We start from the raw sequence: 25,027 nt of genomic DNA on the forward strand, positions 1-25,027 counted from the left end.
TGTCACCCAGGCTGGAATGCAATGGGAAGATCTTGGCTCACTGCAACCTCCGCCTCCCAGGTTCGAGCCTCATGCCTCAGCCTCCCGAGTAGCTGGGATTACAGGCGCCCACCACCATGCCTGGCTAGTTTTTGTATTTTTAGTAGAAACACAGTTTCATCATGTTGGCCAGGCTGGTCTCGAACTCCTGATCTCAAGTGATCCACCTGCCTTGGCCTCCCACAGTGCTGGGATTACAGGCGTGAGCCACAGCACCCAGCTCATTGTGGTTTTGATATGCATTTCCCTAGTGACAGGTGATGTTAAGCTTTTGTGTTGTATGTTTATCTTTTTTCTATATCTATTTGGCACTGGATTATTAGATTTTTTGTAACACCTATTCAGATCTTTTGCCCATGTTAGTTTAATACTTTTTTTTTAATTTGCCACTTTCCCTCCTCTGTCATGTTTTTAATTGGGTTGTTTGTATTTTTATTATTGGGTTGTAAGAGTTCCTTAGATAGTCTAAATACAATTACCAGCTGGGCGAAGTGGCTCATGCTGTAATCCCAGCACTTTGGGAAGCCAAGGTGCGTGGATCACTTGAGGTCAGGAGTTTGAGGTCAGCCTGACCAACACAGTGAAACCCCGTCTCTACCAAAAATACAAAAAATCAGCTGGGCACACGCCTGTAATCCCAGCTACTAAGGAGGCTGAAGCAGGAGAACCACTTGAACCTGGGAGGCAGAGGTTGCAGTGAGCCGAGGTCAAGCCACCACTGCACTCCAGCCTGGATGACAAAGTGAGACTCCAACTCAAAAAAACAAAAAAAAAAACAAAAATACAATTACCTCATTATATGTATGATTTACAAATATTTTTTCCCATACTGTGGGTTGTCTTTTCACCTTCTTGGGTCCCCTGAAAAACAAGTTTTCAGTTCTGGTGAAACCCAATTTATTTACTTTTTTCTTTTAGAACGTGTGCTTTTGTTAAATCTAATAATCCACTCCCAAATCCAAGGACTCGAAAATATACTACTATATTTTCTTCTAAGGGGTTTATAATTTTAGCTCACATATATTCAGGTCTTTGACTCATTTTGAGTTAATTTTTGCATGGTGTGAGGTAAGTTTCCAACTTTCTTCTTTTACACGTGGATAGACAGTTGTCCCAACACCATGCATTGAAAAGACAATTTTTTTCTCCATTGAATGGTACTGGCATCCATATAGAAAATCAGTTGACCAAAGACACATGAGTTTATTTCTTCTCCTTCTTCTTCTTTTGTTAGAGACAGGGTCTTACTGTGTCACTCAGGCTGGACTGCAGTAGCACAGTCTCGGCTCACTGGCAGCCTCAACCTCCCAGGCTTAAGCAATCCTCCCATCTCAGCCTCCCAAGTAGCTGAGACTACAGGCACACACCACCATTCGTGGCTAGTTTTTATATTTTTTGTAGAGATGGGGTTTTGCCATGTTGCCCAGGCTGGTCTCAAACTCCCGGGCTCAAGTGATCTGCTCACCTCAGCCTCCCAAAGTAGTGGGATTACAGGCATGAGCCACCACACCCAGCCAATTTCTTGACTCTCAATAATTTTTTTTTATTTTTGAGACAGAGTCTCACTCTGTCGCCCAGGTTGGAGTGTAGTGGTGCGATCACAGCTCACTGCAACCTCCGCCTCCCAGGTTCAAGCGATTTTCCTGCCTCAGCCTCCCCAGTAGCTGGGATTACAGGTGTGTGCCATCACACCTGGCTAATTTTTGTATTTTTAGTAGAGACAGGGTTTCACCATGTTGGCCAGGCTGGTCTCAAACTCCTGACCTCAAGTGATCTGCCTACCACGGCCTCCCAAAGTGCTAGGATTACAGGCGTGAGCCACCATGCCTGGACCTGACTCTCAATTCTATTCCATTTATCTTTACATCTATCTTCATATAGTACCATAGTATCTGGATATTACTGGTGCTTCTTTTGTTAGATTTATTCATAAGTTTTCTTTTGTGGGTTTTTTTTTTTTTTTTTTTTTTTAGTACAGATAGGGTCTCATTCTGCTGCCCAGGCTTAGTGGAGTGGCATAATCAAGGCTCATAAGGCTCACTGCAGCCTTGTCCTCCTAGGTTCAAACAATTCTCTCTCCTCAGCTTCCCAAATAGCGGAGACAACAGGCATGTGCCACCATACCTGACTAATTTTTTCAATTTTTAGTAGAGATGAGATCTCACTGAGTTGCCCAGGCTGGTCTCCAGTTCCTAAGCTCAAAAGATTCTATTGCCTCAACCTCCCATAGTGCTGGGATTACAGGCAAGAGGCACCACCACACCCAGCCATCAGTATTATTTTTGATGCTACTGTAATTGAATTATTTTCCTAATTTCATTTTCATATTGTTCACTGCAAGTGTATATAAATACAATTTATATTTTGTATGCTGATTTTGTATCCTGCAATCTTGCTAAACTCATTTATTACTTCAAACAGTTTTTTAGTGGATTCCCCAGGATTTTCTACATACAAGGTTATGTCACCTGTGAATACGGGGAGAGAATTTTACTTTTTCTTTTCCAAAATAGAGGACTTTTATTTCTTTTCTATGCCTAATAGCCCTGGCAAGAACCTCTAGTACAATGTTAAACAGAAGTGAAGAAAAATATAATGACCTATTTGTTTTGTTTCTCATTTTAGGGGGAAAGCATTCAATCTGTCAAAACTAAGTATGATGTTTCCTGTCAGTTTTTTTTTTTTTAGATTCCATTTACGAGGGTCAGGAAGTTCCATCTATTCCTGACCTATTCTATCCTAAAGCCTAAAAATATTACAAGATATTTTATGTGTTCTTATAATACAAGGGTGTTAAGAGTTTGTTAAATGCTTTTTCTTCATTTATTGTTATGATCATGTTTTTTATCCTCGATAGTGTATTACATTCATTTACTTTCAGATACTAAACCAACCTTGCATTCCTGGAATAAATCCCACTTGATTGTGGTATATACTCCTACTGGTATGTTGCTGGAGTTGATTTGCTAGTATTTTGTTAAAGATATTTGGATCCACATTCATAAGAGTCACTGGTCTGCAGTTTTCGTTTCTTGTGATGTCTTTTGTCTGTTTCTGGTAACTCATAGAATGAGTTTGGAAGTGTTCTCTCCTGTTCTATTTCTTGGGAGAGTTTGTAAAGAATTTGCATTAATTCTTATTTCAATATTTGGTAGAATTCACCAGTGAAGCCATTGAGGCCTGAGCTTTTCTTTGTAGGGATTTGTTTAGTTGGTTTTCTTAATTACTAATTCAATTACTTTACTTGTCATAGATCTATTCAGATTGTCTATTTCTTTAGTCATTTTCAGTAGTTTTTGTCTTTCTAATAATTTGTCCACTTAACTAAGTTATCTAATTTATTGGTATATAATTTTTCTTTTCTTTTTTTTTTTTTTTTTGAGATGGAGTCTTGCTCTGTTGCCCAGGCTGGAGTGCAATGGCGTGATCTCAGCTGACTGCAACCTCTGCCTCCCAGGTTCAAGTGATTCTCCTGCTTCAGCCTCCTGAGTAGCTGGGATTACAGGCACGCACCACCATACCCGACTAATTTTTGTATTTTTAGTAGAGACGGGGTTTCACCATGTTGGTCAGGCTGGTCTTGAACTCCTGACCTCGTGATCTGCCCACCTCAGCCTCCCAAAGTGCTGGGATTACAGGTGTGAGCCACTGCACCCAGCCTGTGATTTTTCATAATATTAACTTATAATCCTTTTTAGTTCTGTCAGGTCTGTAGTCATGTCTCTTTTTTTTTTTCTGACCCAAGGTCTTGCTCTGCCACCCACGCTAGAGTGCAGTGGCACAATCACAGCTCCTTACAGTCTCAACCTCCCAGGCACAGCGATCCTCCCATCTCAGCCTCCCAGGTAGCTGGACTACAGGTACAAGCCACCAGACCCGGCTAATTTTTTTGTTTTATGTAGATATGGGGTCTTCCTATGTGACCCAGGCTGGTCTTGAACTCCTGGGCTCAAGTGATCCTCCTGCCTTGACCTCTCCAACTGTGGGATTACAGACATAAGCCACTGCCCTCAACAGTATCCTCACTTTTCCTTTTTTTTTCTAATATGTCCATCTTCTGGTCCTCTCATTTCTGAGTCTAGTAATTTGAGTCTTCTCTCTCTTTCTTGGTCAATATAACTAAAGGTTTGTCAATTTTGTTGATCTTTTCAGAGAAGTAAATTTGGTTTTGTTGATTATCTGTTGTTTTTCTATTCTGTTTAATTAATTTCTATTCTAATCTTTAGTATTCCCTTCCTTCACATGCTTTAAGTTTAATGGATGCTTCTTTTTCCAGCATCTTAAGTTGGAAGGTTAGGTTACTGATTTTAGATCCTTATTCTTGTTTTTTTTTTATGATGGGCACTTAAAACTATAAACTTCTATAAGCACTGCTTTAGCTGCATCATTTTCTATTTTATTCATCTCAAAGTATTTTCTAATTTCCCTTTTGATTTCTTCGTTGACTCATTAGTTACATAGAAGTATGTTGTTTAATTTCCACGTTTGTGGGTTTACTAAATTTCTTCCTGTTAACTAATTTATAATTTCATCCCACTGTGGTCAGAAAACATACTTTGTATCTTTTCCATCAAGAGTAAATATTTGTATATAAATTATATCTCAATTACAAAAAAAAAACTTTTAGGCACATTGTATGATAGTCATAAACCAAAATGGCATTTGGCAATAGAAACAGCGGTTGTAGTTATGAATCACAGATAGCCTTCATTACTGTAGTCTGAAAAAGCTTGTGACAGATCTGCCATTGACAAACAGTTGCAATTTTTACCCTATTAAGAACCTCTACAGGCCGGGTGCAGTGGCTCACACCTGTAATCCCAGCACTTTGGGAGGCCGAGGCGGGCGGATCATGAGGTCAGGAGATTGAGACCATCCTGGCTAACATGGTGAAACCCCGTCTCTACTAAAAATACAAAAATTAGCTGGGCGTGGTGGCACGCACCTGTAGTCCCAGCTACTCGGGAGGCGGAGGCAGGAGAATTGCCTGAACCCGGGAGGCGGAGGTATCAGTGAGCCGAGATCACGTCACTGCACTCCAGCCTGGGTGACAGAGCGAGACTCTGTCTCAAAAAAAAAAAAGGAACCTCCACAAACGATTTAAAAAAAACAGACACACACAAACTCCATATGCTTAACTGGCAAAGGACATAAAAAGTTCATTCACATGAGAGGAAATACAAATAAAGGAAAAACATATGAAAAAGAAACCTCATTAGTCTTTTCAAAAAAGAGATTTTTTAAAAATGAAGTATCATTTTCCACATACCAAATTAACAGGTTTATCTTTGATTTTTAAACATTAATATCTAATGCTAGAATAATGCAGTGAAACTAGGCACTCTCATATACTGCTTGTGGGCATATAAACTGGAACACTTTGGAAAGCAATTTGACAAAAAGTATTAAGAGCCTTAGCTGGGCACAGTAGTTCACACACGTAATATCGGGCAACATAGCAAGACCCTCGTCTTTTTTTCAAAAAAATAAAGAACACAGCCTTTAAAAAAGTCTAGGCCAGGCACTGTGGCTCATGCCTGTGATCCCAGCACTTCAGGAGGTCAAAGTTGGAGGAACACTTAAGCCCAGGACTTCGAGACCAGCCTAGGCAACACAATGAGACCCTGACTCTATTCTTCTCAGGGATCTAGAACTAGAAATACCATTTGACCCAGCAATCCCATTACTGGGTATATACCCAAAGGATTATAAATCATGATGCTATAAAGACACATGCACATGTATGTTTATTGTGGCACCATTCACAATAGCAAAGACTTGGAACCAACCCAAATGTCCAACAATGATAGACTGGATTAAGAAAATATGGCACATATACACCATGGAATCCTATGCAGCCATAAAAAATGATGAGTTCATGTCCTTTGTAGGGACATGGATGAAGCTGGAAACCATCATTCTCAGCAAACTATTGCAAGGACAAAAAACCAAACACCACATGTTCTCACTCATAGGTGGGACCTGAACAATGAGAACACATGGACACAGGAAGGGGAACATCACACACCAGGGCCTGTTGTGGGGTGGGGGAAGGGGGGAGGGATAGCATTTGGAGATATACCTAATGTTAAATTACGAGTGGATGGGTACAGCACACCAACATGGCACATGTATACATATGTAACTAACCTGCACGTTGTGCACATGTACCCTAAAACTTAAAGTATAATAAAAAAGAAATAAAAAGAATAAAATAAAATAAAAATAAATAAATTCTAAATGTTTTCAATTAGTAATTTAGTAATTCTATTTTGATAGTCTGTGTTTCAGAAATAATTTTAAATACGGAAAATATTTTAGACTAACAATATGCCCTGCAGTATTATTTCCAATTAAATAAATGGCTACAATGTAAATTCAGTAATAGGTGAATAGTTAGGAAAAAAGTATGGCTTAATTATTGGACACAATATCACACAGCTATTACAAATTATATTTATAAAACACATACAAGAAAAATACTTATGTTAGCAAAAAAGGAGCAAAATTATATCACAATATCACACAGCCATTACAAATTATGTTTATAAAACACATACAAGAAAAATACTTATGTTAGCAAAAAAGGAGCAAAATTATATGATTACAGCAATGTATTTAAAGAAAAAACAATGGCAAATGATTTGCATACAGAAAAAAAATCAGAAAGCCATATATCAAAAGACAAATAATGATTCCCTTTGGGTACTGAATTATGAATGCATTTTTCTTTACAGTTTTCAGTATCTTTCCGAATTTTCTATGAGTACAAATTATTATAATAAAAAATATATTTAAGTATATAATATAAAATCTTATAGTTAAAAATATATTTAAAGCAGATTTAAGAAACAGTTACTGCAGATATCACAACCCATTCATTATGACAACTCTCAGAAGCAAACTTCACAGATATATATTTTCTCTCACAGGGGAGACGTACTTACTCTCCCACACACATAATCCCTAGTTTTTTCCATTTAAGCTGTTTTTTTTTTTTTTTTTTTTTTAAAGACAGAGTCTCACTCTATCACCCAGACTGGAGTGCAGTGACGCAATCTCCACTCACATAACCTCCGTCTTGCAGGTTCAAGCGATTCTCCTGCCTCAGCCTCCCTAGTAGCTGGGATTACAGGCAGGCATCACCGTGCCTGGCTAATTTTTTTTGTATTTTTAGTAGAGATGGGGTTTCACCATGTTGGTCAGGCTGGTTTCAAACTCCTGATGTCAAATGATCCGCCCACCTCTGCCTCCCAAAGTGCTGGGATCACAGGTGTGAGCCACCGCACCTGGCCCTATTTAAGCTTTTAGTATTGTACTTGTCAAAGTGTTTTTGGTTTTATGTATGTCTGTTTTTTTAAGATAAATCAAGTAATCTTTCCTGCGTCTCTGAGATAGCTTTCTAATTTCAAGAATATAATACTCTAACACAATTCAAATGCATTTGACTTTTTTATATTGTCAAAGTTATCAAAAAGATCCAAAGTAAAATCAATTCTACAGGGTTCTAGGGGTTGCTGTGTATACACAAAGAGGCTAATTAACCTCCAAATTAAATCAAAAGGCACAATTAATGTATTAATACATGTATTTAAAAATCAGAAAAAAAGAACGTACAAAACTTTTCCCATACATTTACTTGTGTATAGTTGGTCTGTTTATTGAAGCAACAAGGCATAATAAAAACAAAACAAGTTTGGGGTCAGAAAAAGTACAGTTTATACCCTGGTACTGCAACCTCCTAGCTGTGCAAACTTAGACAAATCAGACTCCATAAATCTTAATTTTCACCTTTGTAAAAGAGAAATAACGGTACTTACTTGAAGGATTGTGAGGACCAAATGAAAAACTGAATACAAAGCACCGTAACAAGCAGAGTGCATTATTAGGCACAATATACACAGTAACTATGTACTGTAATTATTTTCATTTGTTTTGAAAGGATGACGAAATACACTTTATAACAAGTGTACTTAACTTTATTCCTAATCTAACACCAAGAGATGAAAAAAATGAGGCAGCTCTTAAAACCATTAATGGTCCTTAGCAGTCCTCAGTTACCAGTTTAGGATGGATCTGAATAGATTTTATACTCTTACCTTGCAGGCCACATCAACTAATCGCATTTGGATAGCTTGATTCTCTGGTAGCTTAGTGCCAATTGCAAGCAAAGTATCCAGCAGTTGAGCTAGGACTTGATGAGACTCTAGAGAGGGAGATAGAAAGTTGGCTTGCAGAATTTCGAAAGGGGTAACTATATAAACTAATTTACTTGGGTAAAGAATGTAGATTGGCTAGGCGCAGTGACTCACAACTGTAATCCCAGCACTTTGAGAAGCCGAGGCAGGAGAATCCCTTGAGCCCAGGAGTTCAAGACGAGCCTGGGCAACATAGGGAGACTCCGTTTCTACAAAAATAAATCTGAAAAAATGAGTCAGCCAGGTGGTGTGCGCCCAGAGTCTCAGCTACTTAGGAGGCCGAGGTAGGAGGACTGCTTGAGCCTCAGAGATCAAGGCAGCAGTGAGCTGTAATCACGCCACAGCACTCCAGCCTGGGCAACAGAGCGAGACCCAGTCCTAAAAAAAACAGAAAAAAAAACAGACTTTTGTCAACTGGGTTCTACTGTGTGATCCTTCATGCCCTCAACTAAAATCTAAGTTCCTAAAGGGATCATGTTTAAATGTCTGAGTCCTCCACAGGATAGAGTACAGTTCTATATACATAGTGTGCTCCAAAAATGTTTAGTGCTTGACTGATTCAAGAGTTTTTTCACACTAAGAAACAGAAAAAAAAAAAAAGGCCAGGCACGGTGGTGGCTCATGCCTGTAATCCCAGCACTTTGGGAGGCTGAGGCGGGCAGATCATGAGGTCAGGAATTCGAGACCAGCCTGACCAACATGGTGAAACACCATCTCTACTAAAAACACAAAAAATAGCCAGGCATGGTGGCAGGCGCCTGTAATCCCAGCTACTCAGGAGGCTGAGGCAGGAGAATCGCTTGAACCCGGGAGGCGGAGGTTGCAGTGAGCCGAGATCGCTCCACTGCACTCCAGCCTAGGCGACAGAGCAAGACTCCATCTCAAAAAAAAAAAAAAAAAAAGAAGAAACAGAAAAAAAAAAAGTTTTCCATTGCCTTCAAGATAAAGTCCAAATATCCTAGAAGGCATATAATACATACATACCAAGCCTTCCATGTTGTCTACCCTTGCCTATCTTTCTAGCTTCATCTTTTTCAGGTCTCCTTTAACACTCTTTTATCCAACTACTTATAATTCCATGCCCCCTATCTTTGCTCAGGCTAACTTCTCTACATAGAATGCCTTCCCCCACACCTGACTCCATTCTTGACCCCACTCCCCACTGAACACCTAGTTATCCTTAAAATGTCACCTCTCACGTAGCTACCATAAGAATTTTCCATGGGAAAAAATGATACTTCTATACTGAAGCAATGTTATTGTTTTGGTGCTTGTATTTATTTTTTTATTTTAATTTATTTTTTGAGACAGCGTCTCGCTCTGTCACCCAGGCTGAAATGCAGTGGCATGATCATGGCTCACTGCAGCCTCAATCTCCTAGGCCCAAGAAGTCCTCACATTTTAGCCTCCCAAGCAGCTGGGATAAAGGTGTGAGCAACCATGTTTGGCTAATTTTTTAATATTTTGTAGAGACAAGATCTAATTATGTTGCCCAGACTGGTCTCAAATTCCTGGGCTCAAGGGATCCTCCTACCTCGACCTCCCAAAGTTTTGGTATTACAGGCCTAGCCTAACCTGTGCCTAGCCTGTTTTAGTGCTTTTAAAAATGTGTCTTGGCTGGGCGCGGTGGCTCACGCCTGTAATTCCAGCACTTTGGGAGGCTGAAGTGGGTGGATCACAAGGTCAGGAGATCGAGACCATCATGGCTAACATGGTGAAACCCTGTCTCTACTAAAAATACAAAAAAAATCAGCCAGGGCGTGGTGGCAGGCACCTGTAGTCCCAGCTACTTGGGAGGCTGAGGCAGGAGAATGGCGTGAACCCAGGAGGCAGAGCTTGCAGTGAGCCGAGATCGTGCCACTGCACTCCAGCCTGGGAGACAGAGCGAGACTCCGTTAAAAAAAAAAAAGTTTCTTGATGGAACGAGTACTGTATGTTCAGTTACAGGTTTCAGTGTAAGCTGAAATAATCCTTTTAGAAAGCAATAGGGTAATATATAGCAAGGGTCATTAGCATGTTTGGACTTCTGGACTCCAGCCTGGAGTCAGGCTGCTCAATATATCAAGGCCCTGCCTCAAAACAAAAAACAAACAAGCAAAAAAAAAAAAAAAAAAAAGAAGGGACAATAATGTCTATATCATATGTAAACTACCTCAAATATATGGTAGGTACCTGGCCAATAAATGACAGCTATTAAGAGATAAAACTGTATTTCTACTCTAATGTGAATATGTATATATGGTTTCATTAAATTATCCTCAAATTCCTCTTCAATAACAATCAACACAACAAAATTTTGTCCTAAATTCTATACAAAAAGAACTAAATATTTCTGCTCTGACTATAGAGCTTTTAAATTGCAACTTACTTTCATTCTGCAGGATGTTAATGGCATCATCCATAATGCAGTCTGGTGAAAATCCTGCTGTCTTTGATAATAAACCCAACAATGATGCAATTTTCAGTCTCACAGATGGATCATTCTCCTGGAAAAAAAGAAGCAATTGTCACTTTGATGCTTTACACTTAGCTAACCAACAAACAGGAACATGGAAAACTAACATCCCAAAAGAGATTCAATGATCCAAGTATTCTATGGCATCATTTCTGAAAAATTAATTTTATATACTTCTGGAGAGACAGCTTTCTTTTATTTATTTATTTATTTATTTATTTTTGAGATGGAGTTTTAATCTGTTGCCCAGCCTGGAGTGCAGTGCGTGATCTTGGCTCAATGCAACCTCTGCCGGGGAGACAGCTTTCTCAGTTGATACATTACATCCAAATACTGCAAAGTGAATGAGAACTTTTCTATGCCATTCTGATGTCATTATCTTCTAATAAAAAACGTGCCATTGGCATTAAAAGTACCTGACCTCCACTGAGTAGTCATGTTAGACACAAGTCAGAGCAACTTGCACCAACAACTGGGTATACAACATTGCTGCCAGTACCACTGCTTTTGGAGTCCCTGGAAAGTGAGTGTTGCAGCTACCACTGCTATCACCAGAAAGAATCTTTCATTCTACCTGTCTTTTTTTTTTTTTTTTGAAACAGGGTCTCACTGTCTCCCAGGTCAGAGTGCAGTGGCGCAATCATGGCTAACTAGAGCCTTGACCTCCTGAGCTCAAGTGAACCTCCAACCTCAGCCTCCCAAGTAGCTGGGACTACAGATACATGCTACCACACCTGGCTACTTTTTTTTAATTTTTAGTAGAGATGAGCTTTTGCTTTGTTGCCCAAGTTGGTCTCAAACTCCTGAGCTCAAGCAATCCTCCTGCCTCGGCTTCCCAAAATGCTGGAATTACAGGTGTGAGCCACCACGCTCAGCCCTACCTGCTTTTTTGAATCACCAGATCCTGATTAGAAGTCTGGAGGAGGCAAGTGTGACTGTCTGAGTGTAAGTCTTGTGCCTGGGCCCCAGCTGCAGGGGAGACTGACAAAGAAATAGTCTGGCTGTTTTAGCTTAGAGAGAGGGAGGTGGTCTCTAATGGGCACCAAAATTCCTGTGGTGAGAAATTTCCTCCAAAGACAAACATGAATGCTCTCTTGTTCACTGCCATATCTCAAGAATATAGCACAATACCTGACACTGAAAAGATCAATAAATATATGTGAAATGAGAGGAAAAAAAGTACCTAACCAGTGCTGAGAATAGATCATCTTTCTATACTAAAGACAAAATTACTTAAGTGTATGCTCAAAGGATAAGGTGCTTTTCAAATAAGACCAACTCCCTGCCTCCTATATTCAGTTTCTAAGGAGGTCACCAGGCACAATAAGGAGGCCTAAAGCAGGAGAAGGGGCAATAGATACAGCGTTGGAAGATCTAAAATCCTGGCATGCTATGCCACTTATTATGCACATAACTTTAGAAAAGTCACTTTCTTGGGAACTTACCTTAAGGTGTGAGGTGAAGCAGAAAGAGAAAGGGCTTTGAAATTAGCCAGATGTAGGTGTGAAGCCTGGATTCACTACACAACAGCTGTATGTCTTAAACGACTAACCTCTCTGAGCCTTATCTGTGAAATGGGGGTAATAACCTCAGAGGGCTACTGAGAGGAAAATTACTAGCACAAAAATGGGCATATAGTAGGCAGTCAAATAACAGTTCCTTGATCTTTATTATTTTCTTCCTTCTACTAAGTTTGGGTTTAGTTTGCTGTTTTTCTAGTTTTGTTTTGTTAAATAATAGAGACAGGGTCTCATTATGTTGCCGGTTTGGTTTTGAACTCCTGGGCTCCTGCCTAGGCCTCCCAAAGTGCTGGGATTACACGTGTGAGTCACCATGCCCCAGTCTTCTTCTAGTTCTTTAAGTTGTAAAGTTAGATTCTTGATTTGAAATTAGTATCAGAATATATTAACAATTCCAAAACTGAACAAGAGAAACAACCCAAATCAAAACTGGGCAAAGAACTTGAATAGACATTTCTCCAAAGAAGATACACAAATGGCCAAATAAACACATGAAAAGAGGCTCAACATCACTAATCATTACAGAAATGCAAATCAAAACTACAATGAGACACCATCTCATACTCGTTAAGATGGCTACTATCAAAAAACAGAAAACAAGTGTTGGCGAGGATGTAGAGAAATTAGAATCTTTGTGACCTGCTGGTGGGGATGTAAAACAGCAAAGCCACTGTGGAAAACAGTATGATGGAAATCGCTTCTGGGCCTTTTGGCTAAGATCAAGTGTAGGAAAACAGTATGGTGGCTCCTCAAAAAATTAATAATAGAATTACATATGATCCAGCAATTCCACTTTTGGGTATATACTCAAAAAAATTTAAAGCAGGGTCTTGAAGAAATATTTGGACAAATATGTTCATAACAGCATTATTCACAACAGCTAAAATGTGGAAGCAATGCAAGTATCCATTGGCAAATGAATAGATAAGCAAAATATGGTATATACACATAATGGAATATTATTTAGCCTTAAAAAAGAAGGAAATTCTGACATAGCCTAACACATGGATAAACCTAGAGGATATTATGCTAAGTGAAAAAAGCCAGGCACAAAAAGACAAATACTTTATAATTCCACTTATATGAGGTACTTAGAGCAGTTGAAATCACGGAGACAAAATGTAGAATGAGACCGGGCACAGTGGCTCACATCTGTAATCCCAACACCTTGGGAGGCCAAGGCAGGCAGATCACCCTACGTCAGGAAGTTTGAGACCAGACTGACCAACATGGCAAAACCCTGTCTCTACCAAAAATACAAAAATTAGGCAGGCATGGTGGTGCACGCCTATAGTCCCAGCTACTTGGGAGGCCGAGGCAGGAGAATCACTTGAACACAGGAGGCAGAAGTTGCAGTGAGCTGAGATCACGCCACTGCACTCCAGCCTGGGTGACAGAGTGAGACTCTGTGTCAAAAAATGAAAAAAAAAAAAAAAGGTAGATGGTGGTTGCCAGGGGCTGGAGGTGGGGGTGATGGAGGATTACTGTTTAATGGGGAAAGAGTTTCAGTTTTACAAGATGAAAAGAGTTCTGGAGATGGATGGTGGTGATGGCTGCATAACAACATGAATGTACTTAATACACATGAACTGCACACTTAAAATGGTTAAGATAATAAATTTTAATTGTTACCACAATTAAGAAATGATTAGCCAGGCATGGTGGCACATGCCTATAGTTCCAGCTACTTAGGAGGCTGAGGTGAGAGGATTGCATAAGCCTGGGAGGTGGAGGTTTCAGTGAACCATGATAGCACCACTGCACTCCAGCCTGGAGTGAGACCTTGTTAGGAAAAAAAAGGGGAAAAAAGGGGGGAAAAGAAAATAAATGTAAATAAAAAAAAAAAGGAGATAAGAGAGCATCTGACCTAGTGACATTCCTTATCCATTTGGATACTTTACTCAAGTTCTTTTACTTTCTGAAATAATCCCTTAGCACTCCTTCTACTATGACACATAAATGATCTCCTTCACACCTGAGCTAAAAACAGAATTACCTCCAGGGAAGCCTTCTCTAATAATTGTTTCTTCTGACCATTAAAACTGTCTTGGTTCAGGCTTTCATCACCTTTCCCCAAACTTACAGTCTTCTAATTGGTCACTCTAACTCCAGTCATCCAATTCCTTTATCCTCCATACTTCCCCTCAGAGTGACATTTCTAAAACAAAAACTGACAAGGTAGAATACAAGGCCCTTTAGAATCAGATCCCTTCCAAATCTTCTGGTCTTATCTCTTGATGAGCTCCCAACCTAAAATCTGCACCAGCCAAACTAGCTGCATTTCTTCTAATGTGATAGCCTGTCTCACATCTCCATGCCCATGTTCACGGTTGCTCACAACTAAAATGTCTTTCCCCCTGTCTTCCAACTGGCCAAAATCTATTTCTAGGACTTTTATCAAGCATCGCTACCACTCTATAATGCATTTCTGGATCCCTGTTTCCAATAATTAATCGCCCCCTTCTTTGAGGCCATATCATAACCTACCCCAGATTTCATAAGACCTGAAACACTGTATTGTTATTAATTTGTTTCTTATTTACTCAAGACTCAGATCAGGGATTACATCATCTACATCTCTATTACCAACATGAAGCACAAAGCCTGGCACAGAGTAAGTATTCAGACATGCTGAGCAAATGAAAAAATAAGCAAATGGAAAACTTTAGCACTTACTATCTACATACTACATATATGGTCTGCCGACTACACTGCTAAGCCCCTAAAGGACAAAGAACATGTCTCACAGCTCTGCATCCTCCATAGCTACTAGCACAGTAGCATAAGTGAAGAATCAATCATGTGAAATAAGTTCAGATACTAATGCCTGATCACACACAAAAAAAGTAGGAAAAAGCAGAAGCCAGAGTAGTTTTATCCACTAAAATATTAATATAAAATACCACATTTCTGGATAGAACAGAAGAAAGGGTAAAAAACACTATGGTCAACAATCTAGAACTGGGTCCATCTGGCATCCCTCCTCATTTCCTTAGGAGCTAGGGTCCACTTGATTAATGCATGCAGCATGGACTGGTTAAAGTGCTTGAGATCTGACATCAGAACACCTGAGTTAAATTTTGCTTTTAGACATGACAAAAGATTATGTTTTTTAAGAGTCTTCACCACATTTATGCAGCCAACAGACACATGAAAAAATGCTCACCATCACTGGTCATCAGAGAAATGCAAATCAAAACCACAATGAGATACCATCTCACATCAGTTAGAATGGCAATCATTAAAAAGTCAGGAAACAACAGATGCTGGAGAGGATGTGGAGAAATAGGAACACTTTTACACTGTTGGTGGGAGTGTAAATTAGTTCAACCATTGTGGAAGAGAGTGTGGCAATTCCTCAAGGATCTAGAACTAGAAATACCATTTGACCCAGCAATCCTATTACTGGGTATATACCCAAAGGATTATAAATCATGCTACTATAAAGACACATGTGCACGTATGTTTATTGCGGCACTATTCACAAGAGCAAAGACTTGGAAGTAACCCAAATGTCCACCAACGATAGAGTGGATTAAGAAAATGTGGCACATATACACCATGGAATACTATGCAACCATAAAAAAGGATGCGTTCATGTCCTTCGCAGGGAAATGGATGAAGCTGAAAACCATCATTCTCAGCAAACTATCACAAGGACAGAAAACCAAACACCGCATGTTCTCACTCATAGGTGGGAACTGAACAGTGAGAACACTTGGACACAGGGCGGGAAACATCACACACTGGGGCCTGTTGGGGAGTGGGGGGCTGGGGGAGGGATAGCATTAGGAGAAATACCTAAAGTAAATGATGAGTTAATGGGTGCAGCAAGCCAACATGGCACATGTATATATATGTAACAAACCTGCACGTTGTGCACATGTGCCCTAGAACCTAAAGTATAATAATAAAAAGTCTTCACCACTTAAAGATATAAACCAAAAGTTATGATTAAAATAATATGATGCCAGGAATTTATTTTCATAAGAATCTGGTGGAGAAGGTGAGGGTAAAGAAGTAGAAGTGGACTGGGGAAGAGGGAAAATGAAACAAGTTTGGCCACAAAATGATAATTTTTGAAGCCAGGTAATGGGTACATGGGAATTAAACTATTCTCTTTACTTACATAGTATATATCTGAAATGTTCCATAACAAAAGGTTTTTAAAAAAAAAAACCCAAGTTCAAATCCATACCTTCCATTTACTAGCTGGGTGACCTTGGATGCTAAACAGCTCTAAGCTTAGTTCCATATCTGGAATTTAGAGATAACAATGGTGCTGTCACCAGGATTAAATAAAATATTACATATGGAAAGTGCTTTCAAACTCTAACAAGCAATATAATGTTAACTGCTCTAAGAAGTATTATTATAGATGATTATTGGTAATAGATCTTTAATATAATAATAATGGTAGATATTGCTAAGAAAAAGACTAACGGAAAATAGATCACTGAGAGATCGAAAACTTCTTGAGAACAGAAATCCTGATTTTGGTCAGATGTGGTAGCTCACGCCTGTAATCCCAATCCTTTGTGAGGGCCAAGCAGGAGGGTTGCTTGAGCTCAGGAATTCGAGACCAGCCTGGGCAACACAGAGAGCCTCCATCTCTACAAAAAAAATTAAAAAGAAAAAATTAGCTGGGAGTGGTGGCATGTGCCTGTGGTCCCAGCTCCTCAGGAGGCTGAGGTGGGAGGATGGCTTGAGCCTGGGAGTCCAGACTTCAGTGAGCAGTGATCACGCCACTGCACTCTAGACTGGGCAACAGAGCAACACTCAAAAAGATGCCAGGCACAGTGGTTCATGCCTGTAATCCCAGCACTTTGGGAGGCTGAGGTAGGTGAATTGCTTGAGCCCAGGAGTTTGAGACCAACCTTGGCAACATGGTGAAACCTCATCTCTATCAAAAATACAAAAATTAGCCAGTCTCATAACCCAGTCTCTAGATAGATAGATACGATTTTTAAAAAAATTTTTTTAAAGAACAACAAAAAAAGAAAGCCTGATTTTGTTCATGTAAAACATAAGTGAAACATTTATAATGTCCCTTCAATGTTCCTAGGAACCTGTCAGGCACTGGGATAGAGACTAATGGATCTGCAGCCTCTGAATTTACGGAGCTCAAAGTCTGAAGGAGATAGACACATATGGCAAACAATTGCAACGCATAAGACTTAACAATTGTGCTAATGGACACCGTCCAGTGCCCAGAACAAAGTCTGATATATATTTGTTGAGTAAAATGTATCACAAAAGCATCAATTAATTCATTTATTCATTCAACAATTATTTATTTTACCAGGCACTGTTCTTGATTCTGTAGAAACAACAATTAAAAAAATCCCTGCTCAAGGGAAGCTTATGTTCCTGCATGGGGAAATGGACAAGGAACATAATTAACAAGAAATTATACAGAATATTAGAAGACGGCAATTACTATGGAGAAAACAAAATCAAGGAAGGGGACTAGGAAGTGCGGGGCGGGGACAGGCAGTTTCGATATGAAACAGAAGGGTAAAGGAAGACCTCAATGTAACGGTGACATTTGCATGCTGATAGTTGCAATATGAAGTACAAGTCACCATTTATAACATAGTCTTAAAATTGTCAAAAATATGCTTAAATTAAATCTAACAAAGCCTATAGATCTAACTTTCAGTTCATAGTAAATACAGAGAACAGAGGAACAAGTTAATCCTTAAAGAAGTAAATGAATTCAGAAAACAAGACATTTTACAAAAGAACTGTCTCAGTTTCTTCATCAAATCAATGTCACCAAAATAGTAACTGTTGTAGATTTTTTAAAAAGACTGAATGCCATGTGGGGACCTGGTTTGCATTTTGATTTGAATACATCAACTATAAAAAGGTATTGGGAGAACAACTAGAGAAATCTAAATATCAACTAATTCTTAGATGACATTAAAGAATTACTTAACTTTATTCATTAGGGTTAGGTGGCTATGTTAAAAAATAAAAAGTCCCTCTACTTTCTCATAGCAGTGAGAAAAAAAAAGAAAACAATAAAAAGGTATCCCTTTTTAATACATATGTAATGAAATAATTAGAAAAAAATGACATATCTTTTTAAAAATTCAACAAAACAAGGCTGGGCGCGGTGGCTCACACCTGTAATCCCAGCACTTTGGGAGGCCGAGGCAGGTGGATCACCTGAGGTCTGGAATTCGAGACTAGCCTGGCCAACATGGTGAAACCCTATCTCTACTAAAAATACAAAATTAGCTGGGCGTGATGGCGCACGCCTGTAGTCCCAGCTACTTGGGAGGCTGAGGCAGGAGAACTGCTTGAACCCAGGAGTGCTATTACACTCCAGCCTGGGCAACAGAGTGAGACTCATCTCAAAAAAAATAATAACAAAATAAAATAAAATTCAGCGAAAAAATAGAGCAAATTTGACAAAATACTAATAACTGTTAAATTCTAGGAATGGATATTTGGTAGGTCACTATAGTATTTTATCTACTTTTCCATAAGCTTAACAATTTGGGGGCTGAGTGTGGTGGTTCACACCTGTAATCTCAGCAACTTGGGAGCCCAAGGAGGGTGGATTGCTTGAGCCCAGGAATTCGAGATCAGCCTGTGCAACATAGCAAAGCCCTGTCTCTACAAAAAAAAAAAAAATACAAAAATTAGCCAGGCATGCTGCACATGCCTGTAGTCCCAGCTACTCAGAAGGCTGAGGCAGGAGGATCAATTGAGCCTCGGAGGTTGAGGGTACAGTGAGCCGTGATAGCACCACTGCACTCCCGCCTGGGCGAGAAAGCAAGACCCCATCTCAAAAATAATAATAGTAATAATAATAATGATTTTTGGGCTGGGCATGGTAGCTCACGCTTGCAATCCCAGCACTTTGGGAGGCCAGGGTGCATGGATCACTTGAGGTCAGGAGTACAAGACCAGCCTGGCCAACACAGCAAAACCCCATCTCTACTAAAAATACAAAAAAAAAATTAGCTGGGTGTGGTGTCACACACCTGTGGTCCTAGCCACTCTGGAGGCTGACGCAGAAGAATCACTTAAACCAAAGAGACGGAGGTTGCAGTGAGCCAAGATTGTGCCACCACTATACTCCAGCCTGAGTGACAGACCAAGTCTCAAAAAAAAAAAAAAAAAAAAAGCAAAACTTAGCCTGGAGTAGTGGCACGTCTGCAGTCCCACCTACGTGGAAGGCTGAGCCAGGAGAATCACTTAAGCCCAGGAGTTCCAGGCTACAGTGACCTATGATGGTGCCGCTAAACTCTAGGCTGGGTGACAGTGAGCCTCTGTCTCAAAAACAGTTTTTTTGGCCAGACGCAGTGGCTCACGCCTGTAATCCTAACACTTTGGGAGGCCAAGGTGGCCGCATCACTTAAGGTCAGGAGTTCGAGACCAGCCTGGCCAACATGGCAAAACCCCGTCTCTACTAAAAATACAAAAATTAGCAGGGTGTGGTGGCACGTGCCTGTAATCTCAGCTACTAAGGAGGCTGAGGCAGGAGAATCGCTTGAACCCAGGAGGCAAAGGTTGCAGTGAGCCAAGATTGCACTACTGCACTCCAGCATGGGCAACAGAGCGAGACTCTGTCTCCAAAAAAAAAAAAAAAAAAAAGTATTTTTAATTAAAAAAGAGGGCCACTGCAATTAGATATGAGGGCCATGAATTAGGAAAGGAACAGCAGGACCACATTCCAGAGATGAATGGGTCATGATTGATATTAACTCCTCTTTTTTGCTTCCACTGTACTCTGCACATACTGCACTCACAGTAACTTCAGCAGTATGATGCACCTTATCATTGACATGTCTTGTTTCCATCTACTATACACAGTATAACTTTCTGAGGTCAAGATCTGTATCTTTTTTATCTCGGTATCCATAGTACCTAGCACATGGAAGACACTCAATAAAAGCTTGCTAATGAATACCTTATTTATTTGTAATATTAACCATTCTGCAGACATGATACAACTCCCATGATATACTCCCATCAGATCCTCAAGATTTTCTTACCTTGTAATAATGTTCCAAGAGAATCCTGACTACTCCCTCTACGCTTTCTGCCTCGACAGGCTTCCTGGCAAACTGGAGCAAGTATTGCAAAGCATCTGCTGGGGAGGTAGCTTTACACAGATCTATGTGGAGTGCTGCAGATTTACTTGGTTTTGTTAGTCGGAGTTTCTTAGTAGCAATTTCCTCCTGTGGCTGCAAGGGGTAGAGAAAATCGAAAACACAGAATCTGCAAATTTAACTTTGCCTCATTTGGTGGAAATGATTTTCCATTATACCAAATAATATATTTAGCTGATGGCTTAGGAAAATACAGTATTATAAACTAGAAAGAGTACCGGGTTGGTGACAAGGCCATGAGTCTCAATTTTGCCTTTACCAGCTCCTATGACTTTAGGCAAGTCATTTAATTTCTCCGAGTCTCAGTTAATGTCTCTGTAAAATAGGTATACTTTTTTTTTTTCTTAGAGATGGAGTCTCTCTATGTTGCCCAGGCTGGTCTTAACTCCTGGGCTCAAGCAATCCTCGCACCTCAGCCTCCCAAAGTGCTGGGATTACAAGCATGAGCCACGGTGCCCAGCCTTACACTAACATTTTGCTCTACCTACCTCTGAGGATTGTGGTAGCCTTTGGGTTTAGAGGTCACACAAAGGATCTACTCCATTTTTTTGAGACAGAGCAAGACACTGTCGCCCAGGCAGGAGTGCAATGGTGCAATCTTGGCTTGCTGCAATCTCCACTTCCCAGGTTCAAACGATTCTCTGACTGACACCCAACATGCTGGGATTATAGGTGTGTGCCACCTCCACCTACTACGTTCAAGCAATTCACCTCCCTGACTCCCAACTAGCTGGAATTACAGGTGTGTGCCACCACACATGGCTAATTTTTGTATTTCTAGTAGAGACAGGTTTTGCCATGTTACCCAGGCTGGTTTCGAACTTCTGGCCTCAAGTGATCCCTCTGCTTCAGTCTCCCAAAGTCCATTCTTTATTAGAAAACAAATATCAGACAGGGCATGGTGGCTCATGCCTGTAATCCCAGCACTTTGAGAGGCTGAGGCAGGCGGATCACTTGAGGCCAGGAGTTCAAGACCAGCCTGGCCAACATGGCAAAACCCCGTCTCCACTAAAAACACAAAAATTAGCTGGGGGTGGTGGTGTATGCCTGCAGTCCCAGCTATGCAGGAGGCTGAGGATTGCGTGAACCCAGGAGGCAGAAGTTGCAGTGAGCTAGGATTGCGCAACTGCACACCAGTTTGGGCGAAAAGAGCAAAACTCCATCTCAAAACAGAAGAAAAGGAAACAAATATCCGATGGGCGTAGTGGCTTACACCTGAAATCCTAGCACTTTGGGAGGCTGAGGCAGGAGGATCTCTTGAGCCCAGGAGTTCGAGACCAGCCTGGGCAACATGGTGAAATCCTGTCTCTATTTAAAAATAATAATAAAATAAATTTCCTTACCACCTAATAGTGCATTTTTATGTACTGAGCAATCACCTCCTTACAAATTCACATTTCTATAGAAAAGAGACTAGAATTATTCTAGACAAGAACACAGTATGACATGATAAAAAGAATAAGGACTTTGGAGTCAGAGGAATTTGTATTCAATAACAACTTACTAGCTGGGGAAGGCCTTCTTCTATAGGAGGGCATACCAATACTTTATTATCACAGAGCTAGTCGATAAATCTGTTATTAAACATAACTTTATTATACGTGTATGTAAGTGCTAGGCACATATCAGTTCTCCCTCCTCATCTTTTCAGCGGAGAAAAAAGAACAGAAACACTAAGATCTCATTTAATCACTTTATGTTAACAACTGATGAAAAATTAAGTGAAGAAATTAGCTCTTCCCTTAAAATTCTTAGCCATTTCTATCCTAGTCCTCTCAAACTCAGTTTTCAGTCTTATCGAAGCTGTAGTTAGGTCAAAAGCTAGGAATTTTTTCCCTAAGTATTATATAAGGGAGAGGACAACCAATATCAACTGTCATTCAACAACCAATAACACTTTAGTGAGCCAGGCCCTATTGTCCATCTCCAGGACACGGAGATGAGCCAGGCATTAGCTCTGCCATCAAGGACCTCCGACTGGTGGGAAGACAGGTACACCGGTAATTACAGCAGCACTGAACGAAAAGTACAAATAGATTAGTACCACAGAATGCTACAGAAACAGGTGAAGAAGAGACTAAGCTCTCGCTGAGGTTTCATTTGGGTCTTGAAGCACAAATGTTAAGTCCACTGGGTGGAGAACAAAAAGAAAGGGAAGAATGGCATGTATTCTGTGTAGAAGAGACAACCAGTGCAAGAGTTTTGAGATATGCAAACACAAGAATACATGGCATATCTGGTCATGTGAGGATGGGTGGAAGAGGGCTGAGCAGTCTTGGGAAATGGGAACAACAGAATGTTGGGAAGAGAGGAAATTACATTGTGCAACAGTGCTAATGTTCTTAATGCCACTTAACTTTATACTTAAAATTGTTAAAATTGTAAATTTTATATTATGTATTGACATATTTTGTATTATGTATTAACATATTTTAATGCTGGATGAATGAATCGATGTAAAGTTTAAGGATCAGTATCCTGCTGGATGCTCTAAGCCTTGCCACTCTACAAGTCTAAGGATCTAAGAATGCAACCAATGCACTGGTGTAAATTTGGGGGCATGTCAGGAATGCAGAATCTTGCCTCACCTCCTCTGCTTGACTTATCAAATAGAATCGACATTTGAACAACGTCCCCAGGTAATTTGTATACACATTAATATCTGAGAAATAGGACATCAGGATGATTTAGGATCAACCCTAGCAACATCTACGTGGAGACACATGGAGCATCACTGACTCCTGACAGGGACTCTACCCACCTGTCACAACTTCATGGTGAGGAAGGTACTGCCCTCCTTCCTAGGTGAGCTGTTCTACCAATAGAGAGCTCTTCCCCTATGAAGTCTGTGACCCCCGCCTGCTTAGACTGCGCCTGAAGGAATTCTATAGACCCTTCTTTCAGCCCCTTAGAACCTTGTGTATATTCCAACTGGTCCCTGGGAGGTTTTTTTTTGGAACGGGGCTGCGGGGAGGCTAGAAGGGGCTCTGCTGCTAACTGGCTGTATCCTCGTACCCCTCCGGAAGGCTCAATGTCCACATCTGTAAAACGAGGATGCTAATGTAACGCGATGGAGCAAAGTTGTGTGAGAGAATAAAATGAAATAACGGATAAGACAGTTTCGTAAATTAAAAAACACTGTTTCTCCTAATAATTTTTTTAAAATCCTGTCAGACTTCACATATTAATGACAACAGCGGCTGCAAACTAACACGCCCACTAACTTGCAATATCAGAGATTATCAACAAGTCAGCACTTAACACGGGCGTATGGAGCCTCTTCTGTTCCGGCAAAGTGCCTGGGATTTGGATAATCTACCCTGGTCCGGATCGGTTCTGGATCTTTCCCGCCAGAGCTTACCTGAACCACTTTCGTGAATTCCTCATAAACCCGCTTCTTAAGGTGCGCCGCCATGCCTACCCGCGGGCCCTCTCAGCTTCCGTACACTAGGAGGGAGGCGGGGGTGGACGGATCCGGAAAACTTGCGTAGGCGCGGGGGGTGGGTGGATGACTTGCCGAGATCCCACAAGGCAGTGAGATTTGGGGAAAGAGCGACCGCTTCCTGTTGCTCGACTGCCTCGCCACTGTACGGACTGATTTGGCGGCCTACGCCGGAAGAACGGAAATAAGAGCTTCGCTTGTGGGAGGCGGGGCCTCTGGCGGGAGGAGCTGAGACTGAAAGGGTGGGCAACCCAATGGGAGCTTTGGGAGGCTGGCTGGTGGCCTCGGAGTGGCTAAGAGACTAGCGCGGCGCGGCGCGAAGGGAGGGAGGGAGGAAGTACAGGTTAAAGGGCAGAGGCGGGGTGCTCCAGAGCTAGAGGCAAAACCCGGAGCTCTGTGAGGGGTTTACGACTCGTGAAAAAACTCAGAGGCTCGGCTGACTTTCCCATCATCCTTTGCTGTACACGATGCTGTTTGTAGGTTTCCTGAGCACTGCTTTTGTTCAAGCTGTGCGCCACCTCTCTTGTTTTGGGGTGCCTTTCCATACTTCCTTATTCCAGTTTTGCAAAAGCTGCCATCCTTTAAGGCATCAGTCCCTGCTCTGATAGCTATAGTACAGTAGAAGACTTCTGAGACCAAGGATAAAGCAACAAAGCTACAGACTACAGCTCTGGTTCTTGAGCAAATGGCTCAACTACAAATGCATTTATAATAACTAACCTGACAAAGATGTGACAATGGAGTGAAATAATGCAGGAACATTTTACAGACTGTAAGGTGTAGTGCACATGTTAGTGTCAGTAAATCCAAGGTCAAGTTTTACAACCTACATGAAACTAGCTGTTCATTATTTTGGTCTTTCAAAAGAATGTGGGCCAGGCGCGGTGGCTCATGCCTGTAATCCAATACTTTGGCAGGCCGAGGCGGATGGATCACTTGAGGTCAGGAGTTCGAGACCAGCCTGGCCAACATGGGGAAACCCCGTCTCTACTAAAAATACAAAAATTAATCGGGGCATGGTGGCACACGCCTGTAATCCCAGCTTCTTGGGAGGTTGAGGCAGAAGAATCACTTGAACATGGGAAGCGGAGGTTGCAGTGAGCCGAGATCGCGCCACTGCACTCCAGCCTGGGCGACAGAGCGAGACTCCGTTATCAAAAAAAAAAAAAAAGAATTAATGTGGGATAGTTTAAAAAAAAAAAAAGCAGGAGGCTGAGGTGGATACAGAGGACCCAAAAATAAAC

The 25,027-nt window shown here is 40.8% G+C and overlaps 1 protein-coding gene across 1 annotated transcript in view; it reads right to left on the minus strand.

Annotated features, from left to right (window-relative positions):
• INTS4 (integrator complex subunit 4) overlaps positions 1-24,274 on the minus strand; it is a 116,868-nt gene extending 92,594 nt beyond the window's left edge. The window contains exons 1-4 of the mRNA XM_034933433.3: positions 23,703-24,274; positions 20,225-20,416; positions 10,606-10,723; positions 8,139-8,245 (exon numbers count right to left, since the gene is read on the minus strand). Coding sequence (XP_034789324.1) covers positions 8,139-8,245; positions 10,606-10,723; positions 20,225-20,416; positions 23,703-23,756 — 471 coding nt within the window. The 5' untranslated portion in view covers positions 23,757-24,274. The remainder of the gene's footprint in view (positions 1-8,138; positions 8,246-10,605; positions 10,724-20,224; positions 20,417-23,702) is intronic.
• Positions 24,275-25,027: the final 753 nt, after the last annotated feature.

Source organism: Pan paniscus, chromosome 9, assembly GCF_029289425.2.
Source record: "Pan paniscus chromosome 9, NHGRI_mPanPan1-v2.0_pri, whole genome shotgun sequence".
NCBI classification, from domain to species: domain Eukaryota; kingdom Metazoa; phylum Chordata; class Mammalia; order Primates; family Hominidae; genus Pan; species Pan paniscus.